The 25,548-nt window shown below is 39.2% G+C and overlaps 1 protein-coding gene across 14 annotated transcripts in view; it reads right to left on the bottom strand.

The window, feature by feature from the left end:
• Positions 1 to 25,548, bottom strand: part of FGGY (FGGY carbohydrate kinase domain containing) — a 401,184-nt gene that overhangs the window by 321,614 nt on the left and 54,022 nt on the right. For all 14 annotated transcript variants that reach the window (XR_001598827.2, XR_004955141.1, XR_004955142.1 and 11 more), the window contains one exon: positions 17,437 to 17,525. Coding sequence is in view for 10 of the 14 variants with exons in the window: in XM_016159901.2 (XP_016015387.1) it covers positions 17,437 to 17,525 (89 nt within the window). In the remaining 4 variants the exon portion in view is untranslated. The remainder of the gene's footprint in view (positions 1 to 17,436; positions 17,526 to 25,548) is intronic.

Here is a 25,548-nt window from a genome sequence, read left to right as displayed (position 1 = left end):
CTTTCTGAATGGGGCAAAGGCAAGGGTGAAAAATAAAAACGCTATCCTGTGGAAGCTGAGACTTCTTTTAAGTAATGCAGGGTATACTTCCCTGCTCTTCTATGCTGGTAAGACCCGCCATAACATCTGGATGAAAAGCAACAATCCATGAAGTGGGATGGCGTTAGCAAACAGCAGAGGAACACTCCACTGCCTACATCCTGCAAATGTCACCAAAAAAGTCTCTCTCAAGGTCTATCTGCTTCCAGATAAATCTGCTCAGTATCTGCCTCGGCGTCTATTTATTTGTGCTTACCTACTTATTTTTCCCCCATGGCTTATATTTTATTCTGTGGATAATGTCTGGTCAAAATTATTGCTATGCCACCAAAGACTTGAGTTGTTTCTGTGGCTGTTATCATTCGAGAAGTTTCACTGTGTCGTTATCTGAACTTCTCTGACTTTCGGTTTGGTAAATCAGACTAATATTCCACCTCATAAATCAGAAACACAACCCTGTGTCCCTCATCCCCACAGCCCTGGTAGCTGCGGAATGGAATACCAGTGGAATTAAAGGAAGTTCTTGCAGGCTCGAATATCACAGAAATGCAATAATTTGTCTTTATTAATAGAAGGTCAAATATCATGTACCTCTGACAGTTGCATCAATATTTTTATAGTCCTTAGGTTTTGACTTGTAGCAATGGCCTCTTTCACACACACACAAACACCACACATGGGCGTGCAAATGCACGCACATACAGACCTTAAGTCTAAATCCTGACATGGTTAAATCGCTTTTAGATACCTTTTTGAAAACAAGGAGATTTAAGACATAAAGTGTTCGACCTGGTGCTTGGTTTTCTCTGGAACTGGACCTCCCAGGATTCTGGTCTTGGGAATAGCAGCTATATTGGAGAGCACTGGAGTTCTTGTTGCTTTGCAAAACCTATAATCCATTTCTTAGATCACTGTCTCATGAAGATGCTAGTGATTAAATTTAGCTCTTATGGCTTCCTCTTAACACAACCAGTATGACTTAAATATTCATAATGTGCCTCAGTAAATCCTCACGTCATCATCATGAAGTAGGTAATAGTATCTTCATTTTACAGATACAAGAACTAACTGCCTATCAGCAAAATCACGTATGTAAAGAGGCTGAACCAGGATTCCAAGTCCAATTCAAAGTCCAGTGTTCTTTTTTTCCTACTATGTGTAACCCAAGAGTCTATAGGGGCCAAGGATATTTCTGGGAAGATGACGTGAAACCCTTGTTCCCCATTCGCTGGCCCTGCTACCTCCCCTTTCTCTTTTATCCCTGCATCTCTGGAATCCTTTACCCTCCAGTTAGGAAAACCTGAGAGAGCAGGGCTGGATGGAGGGGGTAACCTACCTATTCTTTAAATTCCTGGATCCTGAAATCCATCAGCACTGAAAAAAAATCATCAAGCTACAGACACACCCAATATTTTGACATCTCTCGAGAAGCTTAACTAAATACTCGCTGAGGGCTAGAGCTTAGTCCCCCACATAAATGTCACAAAACTCAGGAATACACGGAGGTGAGATATCCAAAAAGTATGACTCATTTTAAGAAAAGCCTAAAAGTATCATTGAAAAGACAAGTCATAGTAAGTGTTGGCAAGCGTGTGGAGAAAAGAGCACCTTTGAGCACTGCTGATGGGAATGTAAATTAGCCACTATGGAAAACGGTATGGCATTTCCTTCAAAATATTATAAGTAGAACTACCATATGATCCAGCAATCCCACTTCTGGGTATAGATTCAAAAACAATGAAAACAGGATCTTGAAGAGATATCTGTTCTCCCATGTTCACTGCAGCGTTATTCACAATAGCCGAGTTATGAAAAAAATCTAAGTGTCCGTCAGTGGATCAATGTATGAAGAGTGGTATACGCACATGCACACATACAATGAAATATTATTCAGTCATGAGAAAGAAGGAAATTTTGCCATTTGCAACAACATGGATGGACGTCAAGGGCATTGTGCTAAGTGAAATAAGTCAGAGTAAGACAAATACTCTATGATATCACTTACATGTGGAATCTGGAAAAGCCAAACTCAGAGAGAGAGTAGAACAGTGGTTGCCAGGGGCTGGGATAGGGGAAATGGAGAGGTTCTGGTCAAAAGGGATCTAATGTACAACATAGTGATTATAGTTAACGACGCTGTATTATATACTTAAAAGTCACTGGGAATAAATCTGAAATGTTCCCAACACAAAAAAGAAATGGTAATTATGTGATGTGATAGAGGTGTTCATTTTGCAACATGTAAGTGTATTAAATCAATACAACTTGCACCTTAAACACACAATGTTCTATATCAGTTATACCTCAATAACCCCAGAAAAAAAAATGTCATTGTTTTCTACCCTAAAATAAAAATAGAATAAAGCAAAAAAAAGGGCAAAATTCTAGAGAAAATAATTTAGTTTTAGGAAGCCGTTTTCAAATATTAACATACATCAGAACCTCCTGGAGGATTTGTTATAACACTGATTTATGGGTTCCACTCCCTGAGTTTCTAATTTGGTAGATGAGGGTGAGGCCAGACAATTTTTATTTCTAATATATTTCCTGGTGATGTTCACGCTACTGATCTGGGGACCATACCTTGAGAAACACTGATTTACGGTGACTAATCAACTACCAAATGAACTCTTTACTTTAGAAAAATAGGTCTTTGTTAGAGTCCCTTAATAATCAGTTAAGAAACAAGTACTGAGATAATTAGTACTAATCAGAGGCAGAATGCCATTGTAGTAAAAAGCCTGGATTCTACAGTCTACTACCTGAGTTCAAATCCCAGCTCTGTAGCTCATTACTATGTAAACTTGAACAAGTTCCTTGGCCTCTCTGAACCTCAATTTTCTTATCTATAAATAATACATGATAATCATAAAACATATCACGTAGGGCTACTGGGAGGATGGATGGAAGGGGCTAGTGTACCTCAAGCGCTCACAATAGAACCAGCACATGTTAAGTACTCTGTTACTAGTATAAACTACCAATACTAATATATTATTATACTTTCTTCTACCTCTAGAATCATTACTCTGTACCACTCCCTGTGTGGGGACTTAGGGATAGAGCTGCAGACCACATATATAAGATACTGCACTCATGAAGTTACAGTCTAGCAAGGAAGACACATTTTAGTTGTTTAAAAAGCATTATCTGCTTAAATCAGAGGATTAAAAGCAGAGAAACAAAATGAAAAGGCTAAAAGTCATTTCAAAATAGAGATCAATCAGGCATTAAAAACATTTCTTAAAGTGAAGTAGCAACCACTGGAAAAACATGATTCTGCATATCATATTATATATACAGCTTTTCTGGAGCAAACTATTGTGGCTTTCCAACTATAATGTCATGAGAAGAAAAAATCTTTCGATCATTGTCCCAAATTTCTCAAAGCACCTAGTATGTGTCATACACTCTGTACTAGGGGCTACAAAGGTGAGTAAATGGTGGTTTCTTCGTCCAAAGGGTTCTTAGGCCAGTAGAAAAAAAACAAATGCAGAGAAATAATTATAGTACAATGAGGGAAGTGCTAGAAGAACTATAGGAACCATGAAGAGGGAACGTCTAACTGCCCCGGGGAGTCTCAAGAGCTTCCCAAATAACCTGATGTCTAAGAAGGTCCTGAAGAATGAGAAAAAATTCAGGTAGAAAAGAGGTCACAAAAGAAATCCTGGAGAGAAGGAACAGTGTACGCAAAGGCAAGAAGACATGAAAAGGCCTGGCTTGCACAGAGATCGACAAGATTTCTGATGTGGCTGAAATGTAATGTTGGTGTGTGATGAAAAGTGGCAGGAGATAAAGATAGTTCACGCCTCAGTTCTGTGAAAAAAGGACCGGTTTCCATATAAGAAAAATTTATTTGAAGCCATTTGGATGATGGTCAAAGATGATAATGAAATAAATGCATAAAGTGGGTTTTGTAATCTAAGGCTACAGTTGGCCCTGCACTGCACCCTCCAGAAGGTCAACATGTTAATGGGAGACACTGGTTTAAGCTCCGACTACATGGGTCTCGTATACTGGTAACAAATAACAATCATAGCACTTTGGGCAGCTAACATTTATCGAGTCCTCAGCATGCTGTACGGGAAGCTTTATATACATGAAACCTTTCAATCCCCGTAACAAACTCACGAGGTACCAATGAGGAAAATAAAGTATAGAAAAAGTAAATCACTTGCTCAAGGTCACACAGTAAGTCCCAGAGATGCCATGTTACCCCAGAGATCAAACTCAGCCTCTGCTCCTTGAGTTCCCATTACTTCCTCCATGAAAGATGCTCTCATACCACTTCCCAGGACAAATAAAGGATCTGAAGCTTTTATATGGGGGGACTATATAAGAAAAGGAATACAAAAGTATGAATACAAAATCAGGTGCAATGATGAATATTTATAATAAGGAGAAAGTTAAAACGAGTAACTGAGCTTTGAGGATTTATGTGCCCCTTTTCTGAGAACAGAAACACCTCCATACAAATGCTTCCTGAGTTCATCCCCTCCCCATTCTATAATTACCAACCACCACCAGTACCCACAAGGGCCCATGCAAGTGAGGGGCCCTAAAGCTTACGCTCCACTGCGTTCACTTTACGGAAAGTCCACCTTGGCCACTACCTGAAAGTCCCTTAAAGTTTCCCAAATTTTTTCAACAAAGACCAGATCTTAGGGCCGGGGCGAGATGGTCAGTTCACTTATAGGACAAAAAAGGAGGTAGAGATGAGTGCAATGCGAGAGGAGCCAGAGTTCCCATCCATTCTCCCCTGAGAGAAAGACGGGCCGCGGTGAGGAACGTACGTGGTTTTAGAGCCACGCAAACCCATGTTCAGATCCAACCTCTGTTCCTTAGCAGCTGTGTGATCTTGAAAATGTTCCTTGACCTCTCTGAGTCTTGGTTTTCTCATTTGTAAAAATGACATACTGTAAGGATAAAACAGGGTTACACGCATTCTGCCAGGAATGACAGCTCTCTTCCCTGAAGATATACCTTTCCAATGTTTTCTCATTCCTCTTTCCCCCTACACCACCCCAACTCTGGGTGTGGGTAGACAAATCCTGTCTCTGTACCCCCAGCATATCCTATGGAGACTTCCATCAGAGCACATCATTTTCTTATGAATTCAGTGAGCACCCCCTAGATATAAAGATGAAAACAGACATGCTACTGTCTTCAGAAAGCTCATGTCTAGTGGATAACCACAAGTCAAGGAGTCTTCCTCCGCTAAGAATGAGAAGCTTCCAAGGGCCGGAGCCAAGTCTTACTCTACCACAGACACTCAGACACGGGGCAGGTCAGACCTGACCAGACTGCTGTGAGCCCAGCCTCCCGCCTCCCCAACTCTCAGCCGGCGTCTGCGCCAGTCTCACCCTGGCCCACCCTGCTGGGCCCTTCTCTCAATAGGCCCATGATGCTGGTCCACACATCCTTTGCATGGCTGGATCAATGAAGTTTGATTTACAGGGCACTGAGCCCAGTGTTGGCATTTGCCTCTAGAACAAAGAAGAATACTAGCCCTTCCAAGGCAAAACAAAGGCAGACTTCTCCCCCCAGGATCGCTTTTCCCTTATGGGCAACAGTACGCGGATCCCTGGTCCTCCACCGAACTACATTTAAAATAGCTTTTGTGAAGGACAGACACAGTGGCCATTTTCGTATATTTGTGTGCCAGCAGCAATGAATTGATTGTAATAGGAACAATGTGCATTTCTTCGTACTTCTGACAGAATAGATGACATTGTATCATGGGCCGGGAGGGGGTGGGAGGCCCAACTAAAGAAACCGAGCCTTAAAGCTTGTTGTAAGAAACTCCGATAAAAAACACTTCGAAGCCTCTTTCCCATCATCAAAAAACCACACTGGGCAAGATCAGAGCTTAACAGCCAACAAAACACACACACACACACACACACACACACACACACACACACGCTCTCTCTCTCTCTCTCTCTCTCTCTCTCTCTCTCTCTCTCTCAATCCCTGAGCTCATTTTCCTGAAATAGAAAACTACATATGTTTCTCAAATTTCACATCAAGCCACTGCAGAGGCCAGACTGCAGGGCTGAATTGGGCCAAAGTAAGTAAGAGAGAGAGAAAAGAGGAGAGAAGAGGGGGCTGGGGTGGGAAAGGGAGTAAACAGAAGAAAATGAGCCCATTCTTCCACATCATCACATTTCTCTAGCACAATCTAAACTTACAAACACCCCCAGTTTCACAGAACTTGTAGTTAGGGTTGCTTATCGGGCAGCCTTTACTTTGTCAAATTAAGACACATTGCCTTGGATTAGCAAGACTCCTTAAATTCAAAATGACTTCATGGTTGGCTCAGAGTTCAGTGTCTCTAGGGCCAGCCGCCAGGAACGTATCCACTGCATAGCCTCCCTCCCCTCTACATACTGACCTGCCTGACTTTTCCATGGAGACAACAGAGCACAATCCTAAGCAGACGGGCTGTCAGTGTTAATTAAAAGTCCACACGCTTCTCAAGAAACTATCTCCAGCTCAATATTTATATAAAATATAAGACTCTAACAGACAGGGCTGGAGAGGGGAGCGGGAGGTTGAGGGCGGAAATAGGTTTGACTGGCATTTGGAACTCATTAATTTTTAAAAGACAGCCTGCCACCCTATATAGACCCAGAGAGGTTCAAAATGTAACAAAACCAGGAAGATGAATGAGCCGAAGACTGTTTGGAAAGCCTGGGGAGTGTGCTCAGCTTTTGAAAAGAATAATATCTGGGCAATAATGAGAGCTGACACTTTTTATTGGTGAATGCGGTTGTGGGCACACATTAACAATACAGGTTGACAATTTTTTGTATTTAACAAAAGAAAAAGCAATCTTCTAAATGACTTGGGAACAAAGGGCTCCTTGACTGCAATTTCTTAATAACATTTAAGAATTCTCTTCAAAGGCCCTTGACAATAGGTTAGAGAGAAGAAAGGAAAACCAAGAAACAAGGGAGAAAAAAACGGCCTGTTAAAAAAACTAAATAGAAGTAAAGAAGAGAAAAAAAGAGAGAGAGAAGAAAAGGGTATAGCATTTTAATACTAAATTATATCCCAAAGGATTGAATTTTAATGTTAGACTTTAGCAACACTTTTTCAAAGGTATGAGTTTTAAGAAAGAATTCCAAAAGAGACTTTGGTCAACACTGTTGCATCTGACAGACTCAGAACTTTGGTCCCAGAGGATCTAAATGCATCACCTAATCCAACCACCAAATTTTGCAGAAGAAGAAACTGAGTGCCCTGTGAGCAGGGGTTATCTGACTGACCCAGAGACATGCCTTCCGGCTTGCAAACCACGCCACCTCATGTACCTCACAGTGTAGGTCCTGAACACCACCAAGTGCTCACAGCCCTGACAGTAACCATGGGCTCCAAGGCTGAATACTGATACCTTTAATCAGGCTGACTGAAACTTAGAGCTACCAGAATCACACAGGCACAGCATATCCAAAATGTCCAATAACAAAGCTCACAAAAGACTTCACCAACAGAGGCAGCCACCCTGGATAGGCAACTGATTTGAGAGTCCACAAAGGTTGAGATGTCCTGCCCACCTTGAGGGAGGCCTTCTTAGGTCAGGGAAAGACTCCTCAACAATGTGAGGATGTCCCCCTTAAAATCCAACCCCTACTCCACCCACTAGTTTTAACCTCAGAGTGTGACGCTTCTGCGATTCAGTTTTGTAACCTGGAAAATGAAATTTCCCTTACATATGGGTTTTTTATTTTTTTTATCTTTTTAGCGTTTTTATAGTTTCGAAGCATTTTCAGCAAAGAGTATACTATCAGGCTATTTGTAAATGAGGAATCATATTCAGGGTTCACTGCACTGTATCATATTGAAAGAGCAAATGGGATTAAATTCTAAAAGTGATGCAAGACCTCAGAAAAAAATATTAAGTAAAGGAAAAGCTATATTGTTACTCAGTTGGAAAATTACAGTCATACTGGCTATCATCTTTGAAGCATACAAAATTCATATCTACATGTACACAGCAGAGATCTAAAAAAAAAAAAACCATATAAATTGAGCAAATTCAGACCAGTTTTTTAATGAAGGGTGCACATCACAACTACCTGAGATCACACATTTTTACCCAGATGTAATTGTTCTTAACCTTTTCTATCCAGATTTTCTATACTGCTGGAAAGTAAAAGAAGAAACCTCAACCCTCCTCAAAATTTGTCTCAACATAGCTGATAAAGAGGAACAGGCGGCGATCCAATAGTTAAGCTTTAGTGCAGGGGTAGACAGGAGATCTCCCAGACACGGAGAATCTGTGCCTTCATTTGGATGTTTCTTTCTGATAGGCATGAATGAGAAGCCAGGATGTTAATGCCCCGCTCTCCCTAATGCCCCTGGACTGACCCGGCATATTCCACTTTCTCTTGCTCTCCCCAGACTTTTAGTCTCTGAACACTGACCAGTCTGCCATCTCCTGGCACAAACCCATTTCTTCACAACCACAATAGCTCTGAGACCTTGGGTGACACTCACACTCCATGATTCACTGGACCCTGATCACATCCACAGGAAGCCAAGACAAAATTCCCAAACAAGGGAGAACAACTGTCAATCAGGTTTTTTTGGTTTCTAAACAGCCCATCCTCTGCACTCCACTGGCAAGTTATTTAACTAAATATAGATTCACCTTAAAATTTAAAAATAAGAATGAAGAATTAAAACTGAAAGGAAAGATAAATGGAAGTAGACGTTCTTGTGCACTACTACTATGTAGCGAAAACCGGCTAGAGGTTTTACTCATGGTGCTTCGTTTATTTCGTAGAGCAAATGCATGTATTTTCTGTCCTCCTTCAATCACAAGAGGAAACTGGGATTGAGAAGAACAGAATGACTTGTCCAAATTCACCTAGCTGATACGTGGGAGACCTTGGAGCTAAGGTCTATTGGGCTCTAGCCTTTACACAGATGTGAATAGTTAAATAAATGTGTACCTAGCTACTGCTAGATTAGAGCAAGAATACTTCTTAGATTCTGTGTGTGTGTACAAGGAATAAGTGAATGAGTGAGTAAGTGAATGAATGATGGAAATTGTGAGCTACAGTTGCTTCCACCTATATACCACCGCCTCCATGACCTCCACAGCCCTCACTCTCCTCGTCACTATCATAGAGGATTATAAATTAGTATCTGTGATATTAGTCAATGCAGTTTAATGAAAAAAAAGAAAAGTCTTTTTACCTGCCCCACATTAGTGCTGTTTGTTCTTTAGCAGTAAGAGAAACCAATTTTATTCAGGTAGCAACGAATCCAGCTAAAAGCCTATTAGACATACTCTAGTGAGACAAGATCACAACCTTAAGTGTTGGCCAGTGATATGCAAACAGAAGTATTTTGTAGATCATCTAAGAAGGTTGTTTAAAGAAGGCTGACTCAGACGTGTGGTACATCCTTTTTATAAGCACTTCTGACCTTCCTACTACGTGAAACGTGGGCTTGATAACGGATTCTAGCAACCATCTTGGACCATGAGGAGACCTTGAGAATAGAAGTCAGGGTGTTAGATGGTGACATAACGTCAAAAGAGCTTGTGTCCTTGATGACTTCATGGAACTGTCAGAATAACCCAAGATCTATATATCTAGATTTATTTACAGAAGAGAATGAACCATTATGTGTTTAAGCCACTATTATTTGGAATTTTTTATGATTTCTATTATTCATCAGTGAAGAGATAAGGACCCTGTATCTTCCATAGAAAGTGAAAGTACTCTTCTCTCCAAAAAATAAGGGTAAAGGAAATACAATATTTATAAGCCATTTCTCAGCACTATTAAATATATTTAAAAATAAGCTGATGTGGGAGGATAACTGAATCATTCTTCCTAGAAATCAGAAGAACTGTGTTATATCATTGTTATGAGAAATCATCCTTCAACACAAACAAAACAATGCAAATCAAAGAACTTTAACATAAATAATATTAGGAATAACTATGATTTTTTTTTCCCCAGAACATTTGATTCCCTACTACCTGAGGAATCTTTACCAAGTTCAACCAAGGTCTGGCCTAAAAGTGTTACCTCTACGATCTAAATTCAATTAATGTTACTTTCATTTGATAGGCTTCTAACATTAAAATATCAAACCTTAAACACGCTGAGAAGCTACAACTATAAGAATGACTATTTTTTTTTAAAAAAAAGAAAAAGAATTGTTGGTGAGGATGTGGAGAAAATGGAACCTTCATACATTGCTAGTGAGAATATAAAATTGCACAGCTGCTATGGAAAAGTGGTGGTTTCTTAGAAAGCTAAACATAGAACTACCATATGACCCAGCGATTCTACTCGTAGACATATATCTAAAATAACTGAAAGAGATTCAAAGAGAACTTATAAATCAATGTTCACTGCAGCATTATTCACAAGAGTCATAAGGAAGAAACAACCCAAGTATCCATCATGAGTCCATCAACAGAGCAACGGAAAAGCAAAATGTAGTATATGAATACACTATATGGAATATAGTACAAGGAATATTATTCGGCCATAAAAAAGGAAGGCAATACTGACACATGCTACAACACAAATGAATCTTGAAAACATTAGACTAAGTGAAATAAGCCAGACACAAAAGAACACATCCTCAATGGTTCTATTCTTATGAGGCATCTAGAGTAAGGAAATTCATCCAGGAGACTATACAATTCATGGTAGTAGAAAGTAGATTAGAGGTTAACTGGGGCTGGGAAAAGGGAGGAATGGGGAAGTACTGCTTAATGATTACAGAGTTTCAGTTATAGGTGAAAAACAAGTTTTGGAAATAGATGGGTAATAGTCGCTCAACACCGTAAATGCTAATTAATGCCACTGAATTGTACTCTTAACAATAGTCAAAATGGTAAATCTAATGCTCTATATATTTTACTACGATTCATAAAAATTAATAATGTAGTATAGTAAAACCACTGAAATATGTGCTTTAAATAAGTATTTAATGTATATGAATTGTATCTCAAAAAAGATGACTTTTTAAAATCCAAGTCTTATTTTGGACATGCAACTGAGAAAGGTGATCAGGAGGTCAAGTACTGAGGAAAGGATGTGGACTACAGACATGTCACCAGAGGCAGATGCTATAGTGGAAGTTTCTCCCTCCTTCCCGTGCTGCTCCCTTGGCCCACAGATGGTGAGACTGCCACCCACCTGCTCTCTCCACTAGAGCAGCACCAGAGGAAGCATAGCTGACTTTGCACCCCATCCCCTGATCTGATTTTTTCCAAGGAGGTAAAGGAAATTTATCTGATCACTGAGGCTGGATTAAGCCACATTTTAAAGGTTACTGTATTAAAGATAAGATGATAAGTGAAACCTAGAATATCAAGCCTACCCCTTCACTTTCTCTGCCCAGGTGCAACCCGCAAGCCATGGCTTCAGGTAAGCACACTGGAGCAGGGTCTGCATTTATGTGGCTGACTCAGCTACTGCACTTGAGATCTGGTTGACACATCTGGTCTCCTCTCATACATGTGTACATATCCTTGAACATGCGGATGCTGGTTAAGCCTCACTTCTGAGCTATTATTATCCATCCACTATACTAGAAGTTGTATACATTAGAGGTTACAGAGCATTTTCTAATATAATGAAATAGTTTTCATTATTCATTTAGCTAATATGCTTTGCATGTAGTCTCCATCTGTCAGGACCACAAAGGTAAGGAAAAGTGAGTAGCACTTTGAACTCTTAACAACAAGGATACCTATTAGGATTTTAAATAATAAGGATTAATGTTACTCGTCCTAAATGATAATGGTAATGTAGTTATATAGGAGAATCTCATACTCCTTGGTGATCACATTGCAGAATTTGAGGGAAGTATGTAATGTTTGCGATTTATTTACAAATGGTTCAGCAAAATAAACACATATGTATGTCAGAGCACTTGAGAGAACAAATATAACAAAATGTTAATAATTGATGAATGTTGGTGAGAGATATGGTGTTCAATATATCATTTTTCTCAACTTTTCTGTAGGTTTAAAATTTTTTCAAACCACCTGGGGAATATACTAAAACAAAAACAAAAATTTCAGATCTCACCAATATTTAAAGTAACACTTGAAATACACAATAAATATTAGTAATTGGCATACATGGGTAATTGATATATGTAATATTAATTGACATAATTAGTAATTGACATTAGTTGGCATAAATTAATAAGTGGCTGACAAATATAGGGAAAATTACTTTTAATATTCCAAAAATCCAAATTAAACTAAGATACCATTTTAAGTCTAAAAATATGGCAAAATTGACACAGACATATTTTACTGACATAGAATAGAATATTATACAGGTATCAAAAATATATTTTCAGATATTTATTGACATGGAAAATACCATAATATAATAAGTATAAAATAAGTTGTACAATGTAAGTGTACAACTAAAAAATTAAAAATGGTAGAATAAGAGTCTAAATAATGATATTTATTTTTGAGATCCTAGTGATAATACTTGGAAAATAACTACAGACCTAGATCAATAACCCAACTAGAATCTTCTCCTGACAGGTTAGCAAATAACCATGAGAAAAATAATAATACAATGATATCCCTTATAAACCCAAAACATAGAGAACCACACAAACCAGGAAAATAATTGCTATTTTAAAAGATTATAATTTCTAAAAACCATAAATCCATCTCTTTAACATAGAAAGTTGGATATTTTCTGACAACTGACACAGAACTGGACATTGTAGTGGAGAAGAGGGAAGGGAAAATAAATATGTCATATAAAGAAATATGAGGGAAAATAAAACTGTAATTCTAGAAATTGAACCATTTTCCCAAATGCCATAGAAAAGTCTCAGAAATTCTAACATGTGAATTCTTAAGACAACTTACCAAAGTGTCTCTTGTACATAAGGAACCGGGTCATCAATTTCTTTTAGTCCAAAGCAATACAAATAAATGGGTTGAGAAAAGACAACTCTCCCACACAGAATAATTTAAAATAATATATGTAGATACTCTGCCCCCAAAAAGGTGAAATGTAATTCCCTACTCCTTAACTGTGGGCTGTGCATAATGATTTCCTTCCAAAGAGTATGAAATAGAAGAGGAGGAATAACTTTACAAGAAAGACACCTGACAAACAGTACCTTGGTCAGGTGATCAAGGTCAACATCAACAAGTCATACAGATAGTACATACCCTTGATGAGCTGTAATGAGAATGGTACACATCTCAGAATGGTTTTCCCCAAAAAAATATACTACCTAAGACTCATCATGAGAAAAACATCAGACCAATTCCCACAGAGGGACATGCTATAATATATACAACCAGCACTCTTTAAAACTGCCAAGGCCATCAAAAACAAAGTTGAAAAACTGTCACAACCAAGAAGAGCCTAAGGAGACACGACTAAATGTATATGGTAATCTAGATAGAATCCTGGAATAGAAAAAGGCCATGAGGAAAAAACTAAAGAAATATGGATAAAGTATAGAATTTAGTTGATGATAATCTATCAACACCGGTTCATTGATTGTGACAAATATATCACACTAATTTAAAATATGAATAATAGAAGAAATTAGGTAACAAGTATATAAACTCTCTTGTACTATCATCACACTTTTTCTGTAAATCTAAAACTTCTCAAATAAAAAGTCTATTTGAAATTATAATAGAACACACAAATAATTTATAGAATATTTATAGAATAATCTATAAAATACTTATAGGATATTTTATCCCCTTGATAATGTATGAGAAATTTCTCTCAGGCCCCAGTATTTTCTGGGTTCTACTTCTGAACAGCAATCAGGTTCCTATTCCTCTACTCAGTTAATTTTGATTATGTTCTAATCTGCTTTGGCCGCTAAGAAACTTGGAAACAAACCTATTAGTAATTATAAAGAACCTAATAGTTTCTATGAAGCTCTCAGATTCACCTTAGTTATTCTTTTAATATTTTCACTTCACAGTGATTTTTTTAAAATTTGTAATCGTTTTTTTTTCTTATTTTATTATCAGTCCCTTCAAATCTCGTTAGAATGAGGACTTATATATAAAAATATATTTCTGTCTGATGAGCAAAATTTTGTTATTCAAATTTCTGACTTCTCATTTCTCTTGTTACCCAAATTCTGGACAGTTACCCACTCAACAGCTAGAATGTGGCAAAACGTTAAGCTTCATTTCTTGAATTATAAAATGGTAACACTACCACCTGCTTTAACTGATGGTTTTCAGGACTAATGGAGCCCATATTTGATAATATGCCTAGTACGGATAAAGAGAAGGCATACAATCAATGATAATTACCTAATTATAATTACTAATAACAAAAATAGTAATAATTATTTTCATTAATATAATAAGAATGGAGCTGAATTACAAATTACTCATATGCCAGGTGGTGATTTTCTCAGTGACCCAAATAAATGAGAGTAGCTGCTATAGTTTGGAGGATGAGAACAATAACTAAAGGAAAGGTGGGGGGAAACACAAGAAAGGTAGGAGAGAAAAACAGGTAAGAGAAGGGAGAAAGAGGACTTCTTATGCACTGCCACTGCCAAAAACAAGTCTGAAAGCTTTACAACAAGGTGAAATCCAATCACTTTTTAACCTTGACTTGACTAAAATAATAAAAGGAAAAAAATAAAAACAACACCCTCTAGTCTTTTTGGCACTCATTTCCCCAAAGCCTCCCAAAACAATCACAATAAGAGCCAAATAAACACCAAATTTGAACCTCTCCTTGGCCCAGAAGATGCCAAGTTCATGCTTTACTGCCCAGAGTTTTTTTTGGCATTGGCATATTCAATTTCAGACCCTCATCTTCCTTATTCTACAAGAGAGGACAATGGGGATTTCATTAAAAGAACCATGCTTTGTTTAAATATTATGTGCTACACCTTTATCCCCAGTAAAGCTTAGACCATCGATAACCCTGGGAAGACATCCAGATGAAGACCTGAGGCTGAGGGGTTTGGCAGAGGTCAGCAATTCACTCCAGGTTCTTGCAGACAGTACACAGTGAAGACACTAAACCCCAGGTCAGTCTGAGTACAAGGATTTCCCTCTTTCTACTATGCCAGAAACAACACAAAGACTCCCTGCCAAAATTGATAGAGAAATAAAACCAAATAAAATAGCTAATTCCTTCAAAAACTTTCTCAGCAATGCTTTGGAAGTTTTACTGTTACATCACTCAGTCCACACACTAAACCTATGGGTGAGTGTTGTCATTATCCAATTACACAATCGAGAAAGTTCAGAGTGGTTACTGGTTTCACCCAGATCATGCAGGTTGAAATGGAGAAGGGAGAAAGAACTGAAGACTAAGGAAACAAGAGAAAAAGACAAATATAAGAGATAGATATGCCAAGGAGAGGGCAACCACCTTTGTGAGAGGAACTCAGTGCCTGGTGTCCAAGGTTCATAGGTTGTGCTCTAGAAAAGAGGGCACCTAGAGAGAGGTCTCTGATGGTACTCACAAGCATCCCCCTTATCCAGGGAAAGGGGCAGGGCGAGAAGGATTGAAAATCTGTACTAATAAAAACAGAATGAGTCATGAGTGTCAAAGCTAACAACAACAACAACAACAACAAAAATGGCAGGGATGACTGGACAGCCAATAGATCATTTCTGAGTATTAAACTTTCTGCTTCCTCAAGGTTTGAGATTGTCATGAGCAGGGCTGGAAGCCCCCAAGCATGTTCTAATAGGTCAACAAGAAACTCTCCATTTTTAAATTCACCAAATTCATCTAACCTTTTAAAATGCTTCCAGTCCCTCTCAGGGATTGAAGTCCCATATTACTTTGGGATTAGAGACCCATATTACTTTCATGCATTTCTATTAGGCAATATTGTCCAAAATTACCTGATCACATAAGCACCTAGGGCACTTGTTAAAGTACACAAATTCCCAGGTACCCCATGGAGATTTCTGCTTCTGTAGGCTTAAAACTAGAAGCCCTAGGAATCTGTGCTTTTAATAAATGATTCAGCTGATTTCAAGCTAGGTTAGAAAAACTAGTTTACTAGGACTCTCTGAATGAGCTTACAAGGTAGGTATCATGATTTCCATTTTACAGAATAGGAGAGTGAGATTCAAAGGACAGGCATGCCCAAGATGACGGAACTTTTGTGTGGCAGAATCGAGGATTAGAAGTCACATTGTGATGCTACAGTAGGTATGCATGCCACCCAGAGAGGGGTGAGTACCTGACCTTCGCTGAGGCCATCTGTATACACATATGGATCCCTACTACCCTGAGACCTAATCATTTCTTTGGTGGTAGGCAAGGATAATCCACATGACGAAATGACATGCTTGTGAAACATGTCCTCTGCTGTCACCTTTCTGGAAGCCCATGCTGCTGAATCATCAAACTCTTATTAGCTCTCTACAAGAAAAGGTCCAAATCATACAAAATTTGATAGAAAGAGCACAAGGAAAATGGTACTCCTATTCCCAGTTTCCCTTGAGTTCAAATAAAAAGGAAAATGGGGAGGATTTAGCCCTCTCTAAATGAGCTGACTTTAAAATAAAAAAACACTGCCTCCTTAAATATATATATTTATCCTCTGGAAATGATCCCCTTCCTCATATATTTGTTAAGTACAGATTCTAAATCCAGTTTTCAAGATGAAAAGACCCCACCTCCCCTGGTACCCCCATTTTGTTCACCTCCTAAAATCTGAGGTCAGGATGACAACAGACATACATACTTTGAGATTTCGTTTCCAAATATATATATGTATACACGCATATATATTTGTCCATATATAAATACATATTACACATGTTTGTGTACCCATATGCACATCCACTGTCAATTACAGCAGCCACAATTTCACACTCAATGAGTATTTTTTAATTGACTCTGCCATGTAGCCCATACTTATTTATAACATTCATACTTCATTAAAAATTGTCGTCTTCAACATATATACCTCTATATTCTGCAATGATTCAAGTACATTAACATAAAAAGCAAAATAGGTTCGTAACACGCCCATCCCAACAAATTAGCTTCCTTAACAAATACATCTCTTGCCTTTAGGGGCAAAAAAATATTTTCCTTTTACTCACTACAAAAAGTGCCTTTGGAAAAACAGTCCATTTCACAATGGACTGTTCACATCTCCTTCAAATGTGTCCAGTTTCAATGTCTGGCCTTCACCTTGGATACCCACATTCCAGGCCGCATAGGAACAATGGTGTTTGGGCATGTGCAGTGGAGGTAGAAGATGGATTCAAGATGTTTCAAGTATGCAAAATCGCATGCAGATGTACAAACAGTACATCCAGTCAAAGCGAGTTAAGAAAGCAATATATATACATCCGAGACATCCGAGAATGGATGAGCACAAATAAAATCCAACTTGTAATTAACATACCGTGCTGTGACACCTGTTGCCTTCCACGATAAGAAGTCTGGGAGATCAAAGAAATGTCCCGCCTTATCCCAGCAAGTCTCTCTCAAGTTCTGCCAAATTAAATATATATTAGAATCAATTATGGGCTTTTTTTCCCCTACCCCTCTCCTCTTTCAATAATGTCTCAAAATTTTCAAAACAAAATCATAGCCAACAATACCCAATAAAACATCTGTTCAGGGGCTGAGGGGGCAATGATATAAAAGCAGTACCTATACAGGAAAAAAAAAAATTGGCAATTATCGATCCTTCCAAAAATGACCACAATTCCCCTTTGATCCCTCTTTGCCAACCTGGAGGGGCAGAAAGCACACTGTGTGAAAGTATGTAATCCATCTTCCCAGGGAAGGGCTGGAGGATACATGTCAAGACATAATTAAGATTTCAAAGCAGAACAGCTATAAAGCTGGGAAGAAAAAGCACTAAGAAACTACTGCATAAAACAGAATTTGTCCTTCCATGTAAAATTCTCCCCATGCCAACTGGATCCAAAGGCAATAGGAAAGATGGTCCTTGTCCTCAAAGAACTTCCAATCTAAGCAAAAAGAATGCCACATAATCAAACTATTCCTGTAAATTTTTTAAACAATTCTTTCTTCCAGTTTCTTCCACATACTGCCAATGTGGTTAATTTTTCTTTCCCCTGGGCTTTTCTTTTTTCATCTCTGCTGATTCTGTCTGAAACATTCATTCACTTGTCACCCCGTACCCTCCAAGCCCATGTCGCGCTGTCCGCTTTTGTTAACCGTATCCATCCTTCCCTGGGGAGGCCGTCCAGATCTCCTACTCAGATTAAGTCTGGCTGCCATACTACCCACAGTACCGCACAATTATGCCTGTAATGTCTTTCTTTCCTGCTAGATTGTAAGCTCTACGAGGTCAAGGACCTTGTCAGTTTTATGATATCCCATTAGTGTCCTATCTCCTCCCCCTAAAGAAGACTGGACCCCTAGCTGGAGGGTGGAAACTACATGACTCTACTCCCCTTAACTAGACCAGGGATGAACATGTGACCTGAGCCAATCAGATCCCTCCTCCCAGGAATTTAGATTAAGGATCCAAGTGGAGTCATTTAACTTTGGCTAGTGAATGGAACTGGAGGTGAGACAAACCTGGAAACTGTCGAGTGGCCTTTTTCTGTACCTAGCTAGAGAAGGAAAACTTCGTAATAAATCTGACAGAAACAGTAGCAAAGAAGGTTTCCTACCACCCAGGCAACTCTCTATGTCCTGGTTTCAACTGTCCCCTCCCCAGAAAGCTACAACAATAAGGAAGGTACCATAACCACAAGGGTATCTTTGGGACCCTAAGGGCAACAATGCAGATGTTCCTGAAGAGATATATTCCAGTATTTGCTAGAGGGAGACACATAGCAGGCACTCAATAAATATTTGTTGAATAACCAAACTGCCCAGTTTCACCTTTCAGACTTTCCTGTGAGGAGTGCTTCAGACTTCATAACACATATTCCACAAGTGTTATCTCCTTAGAATGATACAAAACACTCGGGTGTTGTTACTTCTATTTTACAGATATGCGACTGGCCTTTATCTACATTTGCCCTCAAATCTATACGCTCTTCCTATTTCCTCCTTCCCCATCAGTACCATATGAACACAGACATCTATGCACAGCAGAGAAAGAGTTATCTGGTGCCATTAAAACAACTGTAACATCTAAAGGGTTCTAATGTAAACAGCCTATTTTCTATTGTTGCTATTTATTTAAATTCCCAAGCATTTGGATGAGAACTCACATTTAGAAAGGGCTAAACTTCTCTTTGAACACCCTGACGTTAATGTTAAACACAGCAAAACTTAAAGTTGACTAAACATAACTAACACGGTTATGGACTAGTAATATCTTTATACACTAAGAGGTCAAAATCAAAAAATGGTAGCCTTTGAAACTAGTATGTAAGTCAAACTACTAGTATGCCTTCTGGGTAGTCAGTCCCCAAACTCTTTTTCCATTTGCTTTATGGAGTCAGCAATCAGTTCTCCGGGAGAGGGGAAAAAAGGCTGCCTCCTTCTAAGAGCTCCAGAAATCAATCCAAGGCCAGTCACCGGAAATGAACCACTAAAACCAGAGCATCAACAACCAGTGCTTCCAGCCAAAACTGAACAATCTTCCAAATTCAGACAATAACTTCTGTTGGATCTTGTGTAGGGTCATTAAAGACCTTGCATAATAATAGCTTTCAGCCTGTGGCCATACAGACATCTGCTGTGGACAATGGAACCCGAGCAGGATGTCTCAAAGAGAACCTCAGGCCTCTTGCCAAAAAGACACACACTGGGCATAACGGCGCCAAGGCAGCCAGGAGCGGCATTTCTTCTTGAGACAACTCCAGCTTCACTGTCCAAAGCCAGGGACCCTAGTTTAACTCCTCTATAGGATGAAAAACCAGAAACAACATCTTATCAGAAGTACGAGATATCCTTAAGAATGCACGTGGTCTCAGAGAAGATAGCAATATTCTTTGCTTTGTCTACAAAAGCAAAGTCTGGAGATTAGCCAGCAAAGGAAAGAGGGAAAGTTAAGTCCCAGAATGAGAGGGAATGTCCAGAACTTGCTCCCTTACTTCAAGATGCTCACAGACTATCTGTGAGGATCCCGTTTTGTTCTCATGTTGGCCTACATGTTCACAAGTGCTCAAATCCCATATTAGCCAAAGGGCATATTAGCCCCAGTGGCTGAATTTTCAATCCAGTTCTATAAGAAAAGCTATCAGTATCCCCACTTCCACAGCCAATATAGTCCCAGCCAAGGGCCTCAATCTTACTAAGACAAATCTATTCTTGTAACCAATGAGCCTACATCAGGACACAGTAACTGTCCTCTCATACTCCTCCACAGCTTACAAGAGTGCTCCCATGAGCCTCATCTCATTTGCTTCTCAGAGTGGTTCAGAGGTGTCCAGGCAATATACAATAGTCAAATACTAAGATGTAGAAGCTGAAGTTCAGATGACAAAGGCTCAGCCCAATGTCACACAGGCCTTCTAGCTGTCAAGTGAGTGTTCCTTTCTCCCACTATAAACAGTAACCAACCAGAGGCCCTCTATCTATCAGAGCTATGGGTTTTGGCCTTTGGAAGCATCATGAAGGAAGCTACTGGCATTCTGTGTGTGTGTGTGTGTGTGTGTGTGTGTGTGTGTGTGTGTGTGTACTTTTAAGATTTTTTAAATTTAATTATTTTTATTTTATATTAGTTTCAGGTATACAGTACAATGGTTAGACATTTATATAATTTATGAAGTGTTCCCCCCAATTACTCTAGCACCCATCTTGCTATTGCCATTCTTTACAAGAAAAAACAACAACAAAAATTCCTCCCAAACACATATTTTACATATCTTTTAAAAAATCAGAGGTTTCACTTTCAATCCTGGAAAACTCACTTAACTTTTCCGTACCTAATGACAACCGCCCTGCACAAATGGTGGATGGATTAGAGAGCACCAACCAGGTCCTCGACACATGCGGACTTCCGTTGTATCTCATTATGCGATAGCTGAATCCAGTCCAAAGTAGGAGCTCTCTATGCTGAATAAGCTAATTCTATCTCTCTAACCAAGCACATAAGAAAAATTTGTCTTTTCAAGAAAAAAAGACATCAGCTGTGATTTGGGGTGTGTAACTTGGCACTAGATACTTCTGCATTCCAATAACACTCCCCTGAGCTAAGCTATCCCCCAGGCTTTAAAGCAACCAAAGGAGCAAGTCTTTACTTTTTTAAAATCATCTATTACTTCATAAAACCACAGCATTTCTTGGGAGGAGGCTACTATTCAAAGGGCACACAGCTGTAGGCCTCACCAGAGGGTGGAGGTAGAGCAGTATATCCAAGATTCAAGGCCAGGCAGCAGCCGCCCCGGCCTCATGGCAAGGAGATGTAGCTCTCGCTCTCTCCCTCTCCTTCTCCCTCTCCCTCTCCCTCTCACTGAGGTGTCTAAGGAGGCAGTGAAGTCTCTGCTGGCTTCTAGACACTGAGGAACAGTGTAGGGAAAATGAAGCAGATACTACAATGTATGTCAGGAGACACCAGGGCCTAGGAGTAGTATGAGAATGTAAGGGTGACCAGTTCAGAAAGGGTCATCCAAATGTTTTGTTATTAATTGCAAAGAGATTCTATCTGAGCTATTTGCTGGATAAAGTGAATAAAAGGGAGGGAACAGAGCTCCCTAATTCTCTACCCAATAAATGATCCTGCCTGAACATTCTAAATACTCACAACGTTGTTTTCTGGCACAACCACCCAAAAGATAAAGCAAAATTTTATCCTCACTCTGCATTCAAGACTCCGAATTAGGGCACAGACTGATGGTCTAAAGAGGAAGTATGTTTCAGGAAGAAACTTGATCCTCGATGTCACCGTTGAAAGAAAAAAAAATGATGCTGAAAACATGAAGTGGGTCATAATCCCCAACGAGAAACTTGCCAGAATGAATGAAACAACAGTGTGTTTCAAACTCCCATCCACAGAGAAAAAGACCAAATACTGGAGATTCAAGTCAGACAAATATGCTGAGAGGTTAGTGCTACTAGAGGCATCTTTCTAAAAATGTAAAACTTACCATTACATTCCTTTATTTAAAATAGTTCGACAGTTCCTATTGGCCTAAAATCACATTTTTATCTCCTTGGCATGGCTCTCAGGACACTTAATAACCTGGCTCCAAGTTGGCCATTATTTATATAAATCATTCTGGGTTCATCTCCCATCACCCTTCTCCTCTCTCTCCTCACACTCGCACCTCATTTCTTTCGCTTCCCTAAATGCATTATGTTCTTTTTTCTATTTCCACGTCTCTACTGAGGCTGAGGCTGATGCTGCTGCTCCTTCAATTAACTTTCCCATTTTCTCCCATGATTGGACTTCTGCCTTTGGTTCAAATCCAGCTCAAATGTCACCTTTTCAGTGAATCCCTCCATCCCTTGCTGTATCCTAATTATATATTCATGTGCCTATATTCACTTCAAAATTACAGACTCCTGGAGGGCAAAAGACAGTTGACTCATGAAAAAAAAAAAATGCAAAAAGTTTCAGGAGGTATAAAGAAATTTAATGTCAGAGCCTTTAAAAAGAAAAATTAAAATAGAACTGGAGAAAGATGTGTGCAAAGGAAAAGGTAATTAAATTAATAAGATGATAAATGACAATAATTTTATGAGGCTGATACCAAGGTTTGGTGAGTCAGCCTCATAACTTTATCACAATATTTTGAGTGTGGCCATATAGCTGCCTCTAATGAGTAATCACACACAGGGTTTAAAGGAAAGAAAGGGCTTTGGGGCCAACATGGCTAGAAAAAGCCTTTATAGGAGAGAGATTTGAGCTGAAACCAAAAGTTCAAGTAAAGTAAATATCTATACTACTATGGAGAACAGCACCCATGAAGCAAAAACCTGAAATTAAAGATTAGATTACCCCCGTTAAGAATCTGTTTCACTATATCTTCATAGAATTTGTAAAATGAAATAATTGCACTGCATAATTTAAATTCTTTAATTTTCAAGAACTGGATCTATAGCTGCATATTCCCCACTCCTTCCTCCCCTGGAGCTCTACTGTTTCACAGAAAGGTAAATATATAATCCACACTAAAGCGGATTTCCCGACCATGAAAATGTTATCATTTACATGAAAGCAGATCATATTCAGCAAAGCTGACTTTGCCCAGGAATGTGATACCACCACACGAATTAAGAAAACAAGGTTTTGGTATGTGGGCTCTAAGTACAGTTGGAGTCAGGCAGACCTGAGTTTGATTACTGTCCTCACCACTTCCCAGCTGTGTAGCTTTAGGCAAATTAATTTCTCTAAGCTCCGGTTTCCTCAAACGCCATATTACTAGCATCTACCTCAAAGGAATATTTTGAGAACTAAATGAAGTAATGTAGAGTGCCTGATAAGTCAAAGAGTTTCACTCTGATTACTGCTATGACATGCATGATCTCATCTGATCTGTATAATTCTTTAAGGCAGGAAAGCTATGAAATTATAACCCTCTCCTTGCAGGTAGAGAAACTAAAGCCCAGAAAGGGACCACACCATGACTATCCCAAGGTCACGTGACAGGTAAGTGTAAAGATAGACTAAAATGTAGATCAATACAATTGCAGTTCAGGTGGCCACCTCCCTAAAGCATAACAAAATGCAGAAGTGCAAGGAGGAAAGGAAAAGGATGTCACTGTGACCTAGATAACACGATTGCTTATGGGTGACATTGTCTAAGGAAAGGATGGAAGGAGAAAAAGAGGGAGGGAAACATGGAAAGAGAAGGGAAGGGAGGGAGTCCTAATATGCAGAGAAGGCTTTGGGATGGGTAAGAAGGTCTTGGAACAGACATGAAAGTACATGGGACAAATAGAGAGGTGAGGAGGTCTTTCTTAATACTTCATTCTGGATCCCTTTGCACCCTTGTCATTGCTTTTCTGTTTCCTTCTTAAGCTCCTTTCCTTAGTTATCCATTAAATGTGGATGCTACGAGTTCTTGCCTGATCCAAGTGCTCTTCTCACTGTTCACATGCTTCCTGGGCAATCTCAATCACTCCCTTGGTTCTGACCAATTGTAAGTTGAATAACATGCCACATCTCAAATTCCCAAATTCCTCTCTGACACATATTTCCTGGATGTCCCATTGCACCTCTAGCTCAACATGTCCAAAACAGAATCTGTTATCTTCCCCCAAAAGTTTTCCTCCTCCTCAATTTTCTACATCAATTGATCCAGTTGCCTAGGGAGTCATCTTCTCCTTCTTTCTCATTCCTTACATCCATCATCCATTTGATTTAAACTCCCAGTTAATACATGAAGAGGTTCCACCCTTTCACCCCTGTATTAGAGTTTTCCAAAGAAGTAGATACAATAGTGTATGTATGTATATATACATACATACACACACATACACCTACACACACAGTTGACCCTTGAACAATGCAAGGGTTGGGGCACTGAGCTTCCATGCCATCAAAAGTCCATGTATAACTCTTGACTCCCCCAAAACTTAACTACATTTGTCCCTTAGTATCCATGGGGGTTTGGTTCCAGGAACCCACGTGATACCAAAATCCACAGATACTCAAATTATTTATATAAAATGGCACAGAACAATGTATACAGTCAGCCCTCAGCATCCACGGATTTCCATGTGTGGATCAAAAATACTGTCTCTGAACCACAGTTGGTTGAATTCATAGATGCCAACTCCACGGATATAAAGGGCTGACTGCATATTTACAAAAAAAAAAAAAAAAAGAAATCTGCATGTATGTGGACCTGTACAGTTCAAATCCATGTTGCTCAAGGGCCAACTATATGTATAAAATCCCTCATATATATGAAATCTCTTCACATACAGATACAAAGAGATCTATTATAAGGATTGGCTCACACAATTATGGAGCCTGAGAAGTCCAAACATCAGCAGTTAACAAGCTGGAAACCCAAAAATTCCAGTCTGAGTCCAAAGCATGAGAATCAGGAGGACCGATGATGTAATTTGTAGTCTAAAGGCCAACAGGCTCAAGACCGGAGAAAAAATGACATTTTGATTCAAGTCTGAGGGCAGGAAAAGACTGATGTCCTAGTAAAAGGCAGTCAGGCAGGAGAAACTCCCTCTTACTCAGCCGTTTTATTCTACACAGGTGTTTAACTGATTAAATGGGGCCCACCCACATTGGGGAGGGCAGTCTGCTCTACTCTGTTTACCAATTCAAATGTTAATCTCATCCAGGAACACCCTCATAGATAGACTCAGAATAATGTTTAACCAAATGTCTGAACACCCTGTGGCTCAGTCAAGTTGACACATAAAATTAACCATCACATCCATACCTTCACTATCTTATTTCCAAACCACCATATTGTCACCTGGATTGTTGCTTTTACCTATGGTACACTACAAAAATGGCCATAATTCTTCCTCATCCTGTATTCATGCCCTTTGCAATATGTCTCTGCAGTTCTTCCTATGAAGAGGTGAAACTATTTCTCCACCACCTGAATTGGGGCTGGACTTATAACTTGCTTGGATCAGTGGAACGAAGCAGAAGTGGCACTGTGCT

This window comes from Rousettus aegyptiacus, unplaced genomic scaffold (assembly GCF_014176215.1).
Source record: "Rousettus aegyptiacus isolate mRouAeg1 unplaced genomic scaffold, mRouAeg1.p scaffold_m13_p_1, whole genome shotgun sequence".
NCBI classification, from domain to species: Eukaryota; Metazoa; Chordata; class Mammalia; order Chiroptera; family Pteropodidae; genus Rousettus; species Rousettus aegyptiacus.
The sequence above is the reverse complement of the archived record's forward strand: the minus strand, read 5'-3'. Positions and strand labels throughout refer to the sequence as shown.